This window comes from Pseudochaenichthys georgianus, chromosome 13 (genome assembly GCF_902827115.2).
Source record: "Pseudochaenichthys georgianus chromosome 13, fPseGeo1.2, whole genome shotgun sequence".
NCBI classification, from domain to species: Eukaryota; Metazoa; Chordata; class Actinopteri; order Perciformes; family Channichthyidae; genus Pseudochaenichthys; species Pseudochaenichthys georgianus.
In genome coordinates this window covers 19,052,759-19,065,055 of record NC_047515.1, presented here as the reverse complement: position 1 = coordinate 19,065,055, position 12,297 = coordinate 19,052,759, and the positions used below count along the sequence as shown (strand labels likewise).

General features: G+C 41.4%; 1 protein-coding gene across 1 annotated transcript in view; it reads left to right on the top strand.

Annotated features, from left to right (window-relative positions):
* Positions 1–12,086, top strand: part of nxn (nucleoredoxin) — a 57,811-nt gene extending 45,725 nt beyond the window's left edge. The window contains exons 4-10 of the mRNA XM_034096868.2: positions 1,289–1,389; positions 1,488–1,594; positions 2,376–2,555; positions 3,038–3,161; positions 4,613–4,697; positions 5,060–5,116; positions 11,040–12,086. Coding sequence (XP_033952759.1) covers positions 1,289–1,389; positions 1,488–1,594; positions 2,376–2,555; positions 3,038–3,161; positions 4,613–4,697; positions 5,060–5,116; positions 11,040–11,222 — 837 coding nt within the window. The 3' untranslated portion in view covers positions 11,223–12,086. The remainder of the gene's footprint in view (positions 1–1,288; positions 1,390–1,487; positions 1,595–2,375; positions 2,556–3,037; positions 3,162–4,612; positions 4,698–5,059; positions 5,117–11,039) is intronic.
* Positions 12,087–12,297: the final 211 nt, after the last annotated feature.

Here is a 12,297-nt window from a genome sequence, read left to right as displayed (position 1 = left end):
CATATTGCTATACTATTTCAGACTCAGTATTTACATTCTTATATTCAAAGAAAATCAGTAATATCTTTAAAAACTACAGTCCTTTTCTATCAGCTGTGCACCGTTATGGTGTAAATATAACCTATCTATGAATTAGATCCAATGTAAAAGTCAGCCGAATTAGTGTTGATACTGCAAGGAGACGTATTGTGTGAAGAGAAATTGAAGATTTTGTTTAATTGTTGATATATTTATGATCCACGTCAAGTATTCAGTTTCGGCCGCATTTCTTCCAGTTTTTCCAAAAGTCTTCTCATCAGAGCTCTATAAGTAAAGAACTACGGCAGATCTGTAATATGTAATGCAGCCGAACCGTGTATTACAATGCCGTTATACAATGACTTTCAAAGAGAAAAGCAAGAGCACTCGGAATTAAGTATTATTTTATTCTTTTAAAATGTTTTCCGGATTTCATATCATATAAACACCAAATCCCAGCATGCATTGCGGCTAAAACATCCAATCAGCGAGCTTAAACCATAACTGAGGATCTTGGGTAATCGCTCGAAATGCCTACGTCTGTTTCCGGTTATTTTATTTTGAAATTCAGTTCCTGACGGACGCCAAAAAAGCCCGAGATGATGGAATTAAACCAATAAATAAAAGCAAGGATAATTGTGTGTTATTGGTGAGTAAATAACAGTGTGTTATTTTGAAAATAATAACAAATTAGAAGGAACAAAAGATTTAAAAAATACAGATTTCAGTATTCTGAGGCTCTGAGCCCCATTTCTTTTCCTCACAGATGGCGACAAAAGTCCGAAATTATACGATTTAAAATAAAAGCAATAATTGTGGCTTGATATTGAGTAAGAACATGTTTTTATGAACCACACCGCTTCCAGTCTTCCACGACCCGACCGGAGAAAAAGACGTGCTGCAGGCACGAAACACATTACCAGTAGAAATACATTGCTTTTAAAATCGTGCTGTGCAACACGAAAAAAAGGGGGAAATCGTGTTGGTGAACACGAATCAATAGATTACAAATCGTGTTGGTGAACACGAAATGCCATGAGACTGGGTTGCAACCGCCACAGTACCTTTGTGTCAGTTTGATGAGTATTCATGACTGGATCATTGGAATCATATGCTTGACATAATATATCCAGTGTCACATGGAAAGACATTTTGAAAATACCCAAAGTAATGGAAGCTGCTGCAGCAACCCATCGTACTTGATTTTTGTATGTACTGTATTTCACTCCCTTCAACAATCCCTTTTTTTCCCCTCTTCTCTCTCCATCAGTGCCCTCCTTGCCGCAGTTTGACCCGGGTCTTGGTGGAATCATATCAAACCGTCAAAGAGGCGGGTCAGAAGTTTGAGATCGTGTTTGTCAGCGCTGACAGGTAAAATTCACCAATATAGACAAGATCATTTTTTTTTACACATACATTGGTCTATGTAATAAAGAGAATACTTATCTGTTTGGTGCTTTCCTCTCCAGGTCAGAGGAGTCCTTTAAGCAGTACTTCAGCGAGATGCCCTGGTTGGCCGTGCCGTATTCGGACGAGGGTCGCCGGTCACGACTCAACAGACTTTATGGAATACAAGGTACAAAACCACTGATCTTAAAGCTGAGAGGAGAGAGTCGAGATAAATGTTTTATTCCAGGCTTTTTTTACACCACTCACCGAAACACTGGCGCAATGGCTGACGGATTCCTTCACTGCTGGAGGAATGTGGGCTGCTTATCAAGTTTACAGTCTTGCCCGTTACGGAAGTGCTTCGCCTCTGCCTCGCTCTATTTCTCCTGGTGTGTGTGTGTGTGTGTGTGTGTGTGTGTGTGTGTGTGTGTGTGTGTGGTGTGTGTGTGTGTGTGTGTGTGTGTGTGTGGTGTGTGTGTGTGTGTGTGTGTGTGTGTGTGTGTGTGTGTGTGTGTGTGGTGTGTGTGTGTGTGTGTGTGTGTGTGTGTGTGTGTGTGTGTGTGTGTGTGTGTGTGTGTGTGTGTGTGTGTGTGTGTGTGTGTGTGTGTGTGTGTGTGTGTGTGTGTGTGTGTGTGTGGTGTGTGTGTGTGTGTGTGTGTGTGTGTGTTGTGTGTGTGTTGTGTGTGTGTGTGTGTGTGTGTGTGTGTGTGTGTCACAAAAGGATGGTGCGAGTCAATCACATGTGGTCAAAAGAAGGGTAGGTAACAGATATAAGCAGACATAGAGGCAGAAACTGGTAAAAAAAAAAAAGGGTAAAAAACATCCATACAACAAAGAAAATCACAGCGGGAGCAGTCTGCGTCATGAAGCAAACACTTACCAAAATTACCCTAATCACCTCCCACGCTGTTGCTCGTTTCCTGCTTTCCTTTTCCAACCACCTTCTCCTCCTCTTCCTTCCACACCAGGTATTCCCACACTGATTCTGCTGGACACAGAGGGTCACATGATCTCGCGACAGGGCCGTGTGGAGGTGCTGAACGACCCAGAGTGCCGGCTCTTTCCATGGCACCCTCGCCCTGTGCTGGAACTCAGCGAGTCCAACGCCGTGCAGCTGCACGAGGGGCCCTGCCTCGTCCTGTTTGTGGGTGAGTGGACGGGCATTTTTGATGCAGCCTCTGCAGCTCCACATGGGGCACAGGAGCTCCGTGTGCTTGAATGGAGTGGCATTTATGTGGACCATATTGAATGTCAGACACTGTGGAAAATGCTTGAAGTGTTGATAGGTCTAAAGGTCATGATTTAGTATTTATCTATGTATATGCAAATACAGAATGTAGAAAGAAAGGAATAGCAAGAGGTTTCAGAATGATATTAAAATGTACCTGGACTGAAATGGACTAAAGGCCAGTTTTACAGTGATGATCCTCAAAATATAAGACTACCCTGGCCTCTTGCGGTATAACTGGATTACAAAACAAGACAAAAGACCACACTTTCTTTAATGTCCTCACTTATCTGTCCACCAGTCATCTCCACTTCCTTGCTTCCCATGCATTTTTCTTCTCCCAGATGTTTTTTTTTTCCAGACTTTCAACTTCTTTCTGTGTCTCTTTTCTGGTTCGCTCAGACGCGGAGGAGGAAGGTGAACTGGAGCCAGCCAAGGAGCTGATTCAGCCAATAGCGGAGAAGATTATGGCCAAGTACAAAGCCAAGGAGGAGGAAATGCCGCTGCTGTTCTTGTGGCTGGAGAGGTGAGATAAGCCACTAAAATGCCATTTCACACAAACTTGCAAAGCTAAAGTCGGGTCAATTATTTTGTGCTTTACTTACTGATGTGCTTTACTCACGATAGGGCATACAGTGTACCTGCTCTTAAGACAAATTGCTTTTCAAAATCATTCATCCTCTCAGCACTCAAACTTTTGAATTCTTGAAAGGCTTTTTAACTTGATTATTTATTTATTATTGTGATGCTATGAACTACTTATCGTGTAAATTGGAATGATCTACATCTCTGCTCCCGGGTGTATCTGTGTTTTCTTCCTGTATGTTCTTGCCCGTGTACATGACATAAGCTGCTCATAACCAATTGCCCCTTGCGGGATTGATAAAGTTGTTAATTGATTGAGATTGATACTTTGAGAAGATACTTTGAGTATCTTTTTGATACTTTGAACGAAATCTCATTAGCACCAAATATTTTTAAGATTCTTTAAGAATTATAACCCAAGGACATACTTAAAAGTGTTAAAATAATCTTGTCATTGCTTTCTGGTGGACAATTAATTTGAAGTTGTGTTTGAAGCTCTGTCTTTGGACTTTACCAACTCCTAAGGGATATATCTGGCTCTCAAGCTCCTAAATCTTTGTTGGCCGTCATGTTGCTAAATTGTTTGTCTGCTGTTAAGTGCTCAGCAGGTAGAGTACACTTTTATAGCTTTTTTTGGGTTTAATTGGAAGTATTGAGAGTGTACCGAACATTGAAGGTGCGGGCTACAAAAACTTAAACGATCAGCTAAAAACATTTCAGATTCAGGTTATCAGTTTGGGTTTGGGGGTTGTTGGTTTGACATGGCGAGTAATGCTTTTCAAGCACTTATAGGATTAATTGATGATACTAAAATATAACATTTAGCCATATTAACTTTTGTTATTTATAAGCAAGATATGCACTGATCGGGACTCCACACAGTTGAAAAATATATATGTAGTACACCAAATACAATATTTCTGTAATATGCTAAAGTCAGCCATTATTTGGCCCATCTGGTTCTTATCACTTATTGTATGTCCCTTGTTTGGATCCGCAGCCAACCACTTGTTATTGTTGCAATGAAAGCATTAGAGGCCCCTCTTCGAGCCTCTTGAAACGGCAAGAGTCACACCTATCCATGACCTACAATTCAACTTGGTGCCTTTATCATGACGGGTAGACCCAGAGCGTGCCAGCAGCCAGCTTTCACTACACCAGTCCAAATAATCCTTCCATCTATTCGTTTTTCCCCCACGTCCGCCCTTCTGCGGCAATCCCTGAGGTTTTCATAACTCTGGTTATCTTGTGTTGTTCTGTCTCAACCTCTCCAGAGCTGGTGGAGTTAGCAGCAGCAGCAGCAGCAGCAGCAGCAGCAGCAGCAGCAGCAACAACAGACAGAATTACCAGATTAGCTCCCTCTCCCCAGCTCCCCTGCTCTCTACCCTCTAGCTCCCGTTCCTCTCTGCCCACGACCTGGGAGAACGACGCTGGTTTCTCATGTCACACGCCGAGAGCAGGCTCAGGTTGCTCTGCCGTGGGGCTTGCACATCTGCTAACTGTCTGACCCTGTGTGTCTGTCGAAGGCCACTCATCAGCGTTGAAATGTCACTGACATACAAACACTGAACAAGAAAAGCTCACAGAAAGACGGGAGGTGACGTGATAGTGTGTCGAGGACATTGTCTGTATGCCAATATTTCTTTGACCTAACACAAAGTCACATTGTTGCACTTGAGCTCGAAGGGATTTAGAATTCTTAAGTTTGCCGTTTTTTCCAGATATGTATACCTTCATGCAGTGCAGGTATCATTTCCTGGCTCTTGCTCAACTGGCTTTGAAATCACCAGGTTTCACTTCCATATTGGATTCACAGTCAGATTTCACTTCCTGTTTCAGGCGTTCAGTGAGTGTAGCTTCCAGGCTCTGGGCTCAGACGGCTGCACCTTGCCTCGGGTTGGCCCTGGTAGTCACAGGCTCCTTGCCAGGCCAGCTGCTGGGTTTTCTGTGTCCATGAGACAGCAGTATGTTGGCTGGGCTGAGCAGAATGACACAGATCTTCTTACCATTCTGAAAAAAACAGATGACACAGAGTAGTATACAGATTTTATTAAAGCAGAATAAAAGATATTTTGTTCTCATTTCTGCTGAGTATTGGCATACACAATTAACTTTTAGTAGTATTATCAAATCACATAAGAATATAATCTGCATGCAGCGGTGATTCATCTTTTCAATTGATATGCTTCAATTGGTAAGAGCTTAATTCATATTGACCAAAATAACAGTTTTGAAAATGAATTGATCCATTCCTTCTTTAATCCAGCGTTTGGTAGAAAATGTGCACCTTTTTTTCTTGACCTTAAAGTATTCCAATTAGAATATTTTTAGGGTTTTTGACTATAGGGAAAATAAAAAAATATATGTGATGATTGGTTATAGGATCCTACCAAACGATTGATCATATGATCAAGGAAATAACCGGTGAAGAATTGCATTTGGGATTCTGAGTAAACATTTGAACACCTATTAATTATTTTAGAATGATTTGTGTTGCCCCCCAAAGCATGAGTCGGTGATACAGTAATGTGTGATCTAGCGCCATCGTCAGGCCAAATGTTGAATTTGTTCAATATTTTTAAAACTAGAGAACAGAGTGTCCAGTTTTTAGCTAATGTTAGCCTACTCTCATGCTAAACTAAGGTGGTGAACAAGGTATACATTACACCTGCTAAACGTCAGCATGTTAACATTGTCACTGTGAGCATGAAAGCAGACGTTAGCAATTAGCTAAAATAAAGCTCCCCAGAGCTGCAAGAGTGTCATGTAGACTTTCAATAATCTTTATTAAAAACACATTGAATGTTTAATTGTGTCTTTGCTCAAAAGACAAAAACATAAAAGTGTGACTGTTAGCACTAAAGCTCAATGAATCATTGTATTCCACTATCCACAAAGTCTAAATATTTAAAAATTAGTTATAGTATTTAGATAAAGAGGACTGCAGCTGTTTCCTTCATGTAGGGTCAAATACATTGTTTGTGCATTCTAGGGATGTCAGCGATTATTCGAATATTCGTTACAGTCTACATAATTTTTAAAATTCGATTTTATTTATATATATTTTTATTATTATTTATGTATTTTTTTTTTCTGGCTTAGTTTCAACCAAAAATATAAACTAATGCTAATAATAGTAATAGTATTAATAATTGTAAATGGCCATTGGTCACACCACCAGTTTGTTTTACTGTAAACTTGGAGGAAGCCAGCAGCACAGGCTGCGCAGAGTGCAGACTGCTGCACTCTGCGCAGCCCTTCGTAGACCCCCCCCCCCCCCCCCCCCCCCTCTCCGTCACACGTGCGATTGATTTATTGGAGTGAGAACACAACTAAAGATGAACAAAGGAAAGAAGAGTTCCTCGTGGAACTACTTAAAACTGACAAGTGCAAATGAAGTCAAATGCAAGCTCTGCGAAAAGACTTTGGTGTACCACAGCTCAACATCAACAATGCGTTCGCATTTGAGTGCGAAGCATGCCAAAGAAGTGCCTGCAGAGAATAATCGATTACACAGGGATAAACAGGGCTGTCCGATTTTGATCATGGTCAGTTTCTGGCATCCCTAGTGCATTCATCATTTTGTTTTTGTCTTGAGCTGAAGTTTTAAAGGGATTCTCCAGTTTATTCCACCAGGCAAAGATGTTTTTGCTTTTACTAACATAAACTGATGAGCAATTGATCTTGGGAAAACCAAAGATTTCCCAATAATGACTTTATCTTAAGACTTTGTGAGAAGGACGCAGCCTCTGCTCAGAGGCCAGTGGGGAGGTTTGTTCATCATTACCAGTGCAGGCCTTATCAGCTGGTCATCGCCTGTGAAATGCCTCAGTGCATCAATAATCTGAATAATCCTGATGGGGGGGCCTCTGGTATGGCTGCCCCTCACTAGAAGCAGTGTACACAAGCAGAGAAGGCACACAAAAGAAGATGCATGACTTCCTAGGAAGGCCAAGACCGATTCAGAGATTACATCTCCTCATATCGGCGAGCCTGGAAAGGCCACAGTGACAGATTGTGGAATTTCACTGTTTGTGGCTTCTTTACACAGAGTGCCCAGATGATCTATAATCTACACTTTGTAGGCCTGCAAGAAAGCAGACAATGCAAAGCCTGTATTTTTAGTAGGAAAATCAACCAGTATTTTAACAATATTACCCTTTGTTGACAGTTTACATCTGTGAGAATCAAGTGGATAATCTAAGGTGATTTGCAATAGAAAAAAATGGGTTCCATTCAGAGGAAGTTAGTTAGACAAAATACCACACTGCAACTCATCTGTTACATCTGTTAGCAGTTTTGCGAAGACGATGTCACAAACTTCATCTTGGAATACTTATCCTTTTTAGGTAGCAGCTCAGCAGAGCTATTCAAGGAGAAGTCTGAGGGATGATTGGGTTTTTTGATCCATTGAGCAAGAATAGCTGCGGATTTTCTGATAACAGGGAAGACATAACAAAGAGGCCTGAAAGCAGAGAATGCTTGAGCGTTTAATGTAGCTGAAAATCCATCCAAAGTTGCTTCATCTTTGACTTTGTTTTGACAACTCACATTGGCACATAAATCAGTACCAGTATTAACATCAGAGAGGTCCAACTCTTTGTTGCAGTGCCACCCTCTGGCCCTTTCCTGTTGGTTCTGAATTTTCAACATAATTTTTTCCATATGAAACTGATGAAACTTTAATCTTTTGTGAGTCTCCCTCTGAGCCAGCCAGCTAGCTAAGCTGAGGGGAAATCATGTCACGCTGTCATGAGTTAAGGAGAATGATAGTTTGCACTTCTAACAAGGGAACTGTGTGACCCTTCAAAACATAACACAAGAAATCCTTTTGATCTAAAGAACATTTTACAGGAATAATATAACTCGTTCAAGGTAGGAATTCCAGAAGCACACCCAACTGAAACTAGAGCTGACTTACATACAGTGGGGCAAAAAAGTATTTAGTCAGCCACCAATTGTGCAAGTTCTCCCACTTAAAAAGATGAGAGAGGCCTGTACTTTTAATCCTAGGTACACTTCAACTATGAGAGACAGAATGGGGGGAAATAATCCAGGAAATCACATTGTAGGATTTTTAATGAATTAATTGGTAAATTCCTCAGTAAAATAAGTATTTGGTCACCTACAAACAAACAAGATTTCTGGCTCTCACAGACCTGTAACTTCTTCTTTAAGAGCCTCCTCTGTCCTCCACTTGTTAACTGTATTAATTGTTTGAACTCAGTATAAAAGACACCTGTCCACAACCTCAAACAGTCACACTCCAAACTCCACTATGGCCAAGACCAAAGAGCTGTCAAAGGACACCAGAAACAAAATTGTAGACCTGCACCAGGCTGGGAAGACTGAATCTGCAATAGGTAAGCAGCTTGGTGTGAAGAAATCAACTGTGGGAGCAATTATTAGAAAATGGAAGACGTACAAAACCACTGATAATCTCCCTCGATCTGGGGCTCCACGCAAGATCTCACCCCGTGGGGTCAAAATGATCACAAGAACGGTGAGCAAAAATCCCAGAACCACACGGGGGGGACCTAGTCAATGACCTGCAGAGAGCTGGGACCAAAGTAACAAAGGCTACCATCAGTAACACACTACGCCGCCAGGGACTCAAATCCTGCAGTGCCAGACGTGTCCCCCCTGCTTAAGCCAGGCCCGTCTGAAGTTTGCTAGAGAGCATTTAGATGATCCAGAAGAGGATTGGGAGAATGTCATATGGTCAGATGAAACCAAAATAGAACTTTTTGGTAAAAACTCAACTAGACGTGTTTGGAGGAGAAAGAATGCTGAGTTTCATCCAAAGAACACCATACCTACTGTGAAACATGGGGGTGGAAACATCATGCTTTGGGGCTATTTTTCTGCAAAGGGACCAGGACGACTGATCCGTGTAAAGGAAAGAATGAATGGGGCTATGTATCGTGATATTTTGAGTGACAACCTCCTTCCATCAGCAAGGGCATTGAAGATGAAACGTGGCTGGGTCTTTCAGCATGACAATGATCCCAAACACACTGCCCGGGCAACGAAGGAGTGGCTTCGTAAGAAGCATTTCAAGGTCCTGGAGTGGCCTAGCCAGTCTCCAGATCTCAACCCCATAGAAAATCTTTGAAGGGAGTTGAAAGTCTGTGTTGCTCAGCAACAGCCCCAAAACATCACTGCTCTAGAGGAGATCTGCATGGAAGAATGGGCCAAAATACCAGCAACAGTGTGTGAAAACCTTGTGAAGACTTAAAGAAAACGTTTGACCTCTGTCATTGCCAACAAAGGGTATATAACAAAGTATTGAGATGAACTTTTGTTATTGACCAAATAATTCTGTCTCTCATAGTTGAGGTATACCTCGGATGAAAATTACAGGCCTCATCTTTTTAAGTGGGAGAACTTGCACAATTGGTGGCTGACTAAATACTTTTTTGCCCCACTGTAAGTGTGTGATTTCATATTCAGTTCCATAATTAATGGCCCTTTCAAGCTTGTGTGAAAGTCCCTGGCTGCCTTCTGGTTATTCATTATGTTAACTCTGGCAACAGGGGTTGCAATCCTGATTTGTTAAAGTGTGAAAGGTGACATCAAGCCTCAGGCAGAACACGAGTAAAGCCCTTTCAAAATAACTGCAAAGAAATACAAGTGGAATCCCCTCAAAACCCCGCAGCAATATTTTTGTAACATATTCCTTCACAACTCTGCACCGCTCCTGTCCTGCCCACATGTGCCATTCAAACGCTGTGATGAGATTTATATCTGACCTGAGTGAGCTTTTGAAAACTGACAGATGTTGTTGGACCCCCACCTGGTTCCTTCCTGTCTTCCCAAACTGCAGGATGTGTGACTAAGCACCAACACTGTGGCCCCTCAGGGTCGGCTCCCTGCAGGAAGACGAGAGAGAGTTTCATTTTCTCTTTCAAGAAGAGGGTTAAACATTGTGTGCTGCACTTTTGAATTTTACAGGTTAATTTTTACTTGGCATTGTTTGAGCAATGGGTGCTGTCCTAGTTTCCTCAGACAAAGGCAAGTCTGGAATGACAGCAGTGGAGGAATGTTTCTCCTCTCAAAGATCCTATCCAGTGTTTGACTTGCTTGTTTGTCAAAGTCATTAAAATGCAATGTGAGCGTGAAAGGATTATGAGATGAGGGCAAATATAGAAGCCCAACCCCACTTACACTGCAACCAGTCACCAACACACTGTAGATTGTTCATGCTGTAGATGAAGATGGCAGTCTAAACCAGTGGTTCCCAGCTTAATGTGTGTTACCTGTAACCCCTTAAAAAAACAAAACATCTCCTTGGCACCTAGTTGATTGGTGTGCAAGAAAATGATATCATAGAAAAGAAAAAGGTTGAATTCCTGCACACATGTTTCCTTTTTTTATGAACTTCTCAGCACTAGAATCCAGCTATCCTTATCATTTTCCAATCACCTTTAGATTACTCCTGTGTTGGGTCTCCAATCATATTTGCAAACCATTTTAAACATTTTGAGCAAGCCATAGAAGATAATACTGAGTTCTTTAAACAACTTTATGAGGAAAGCTGTGGAGAAAAAAGTTATATTTTCAGAGCTGAGCTATTTTGTGTTGAAACATTTGTTTGAACCGCTTTACCATATTTAAAGTAGACTTAACTTTTGCCAGGGTATTGTCAGAGAAAAATGGCAGACATCTCTACTTTTGACTTTCCAACAAGATAATTTAAGTTTCCTAAAACAGAAGCTTTAGTTAAGGCCTGTTCCCAGCAATCCAAAAATGCATGTGATGAATGTTCTATTGTAACATCATGTGCTCACACACCTAATCAGTTTTTCCCTCACCACAGGATGACATGAGTGACTCCCTGCGGGACTACACCAACCTCCCAGAAGCAGCCCCTCTGCTCACCATCCTGGACATGTCGGCCCGGGCCAAGTATGTTCGCGACGTGGAGGAGATCACGCCGGCCGAAGTGGAGCAGTTTGTCAACGACTTCCTGGCTGAAAAGCTCAAACCAGAGCCCATCTAAAGAGGAAGATTAAGTGTAATTCGGACCTACTATATGGGACTCACTCCATCATCGAACCCTGACCTGTTGCTACTCCCCCTCACCCTCCCACTATCTCTCCCACTTCCCCCCTGACTTTGTCAGGCTGTTAGAGAGATGTCTCAATTTTTACTGACATTTTAACAACTTTCTTTTAGACATGTTCCTCTTTTCATCGAGTCCTCTCTTTCTCCTGTGGTGCCTTGCATTGATGATAGTCCCTACAATAATACAAATGGAGATTCTGTTGTTTTTTGGCCGAAGAACACGTATTTTTTCTTTTTTTTCACCCAATAGCATTTCTGTACTCTAGACAAAACCAGAGAATTACCCAGTGGACCTACTTATTCAGCTGATTGTGTGCTTTCTGTTTTGTCTGCGAGATCTTTGTTGCTTTAGGTTTCTGAATGATGTTGAGAAAGAATAAAATGCATTTTTACAGTCGTAATTCACTAGTAGTGCAAATGTGCTGAACCTCAGCTGGATGTATTTAAACTAAAAAAACTGGTGCACATACAGTAATGATCACATTCTACTTGCTTGTAACAGACCAATGACTGAAGTGTTTGAACCCCTGTGTCTTGTTGTGCATGTGTGCTGTGAGTGAAAGTCCTCTCTTGTCAGTTGTTAATGGTGGCTCTCATCTCAAAGTCATTATGAGGATTTTCTGTGAATATCCCCTGATGAAAAGGCCAGGTTATTTCTAAAGGCACAGAAATGACATTGGAAAAACGTTGAATATATAAATCCCTGTATTTTACTTCAGTCATGACTTCTCACACCCATTTAAGTTCTGCTCCTTTTAACTTCCATCAATAAAGTTAGCTCTTGGATATTTAAAATGCATATATTGCAATGAATCACCATTTCTTGTCAGAAGTATTTTAATAAGGTGTTTGGGCTCAATGCAAATGTTCTATTTATTATGGCAGACAGATCATTTGTTAATGTGCAGACTTGGGATAAAACTGTAGTGTCTTCTGCATATTTGCAATGCGGCAGCAGATATAAAAGATAAGACTGTCTTTTACTTTCTAAATCTAGATTATATATTCGT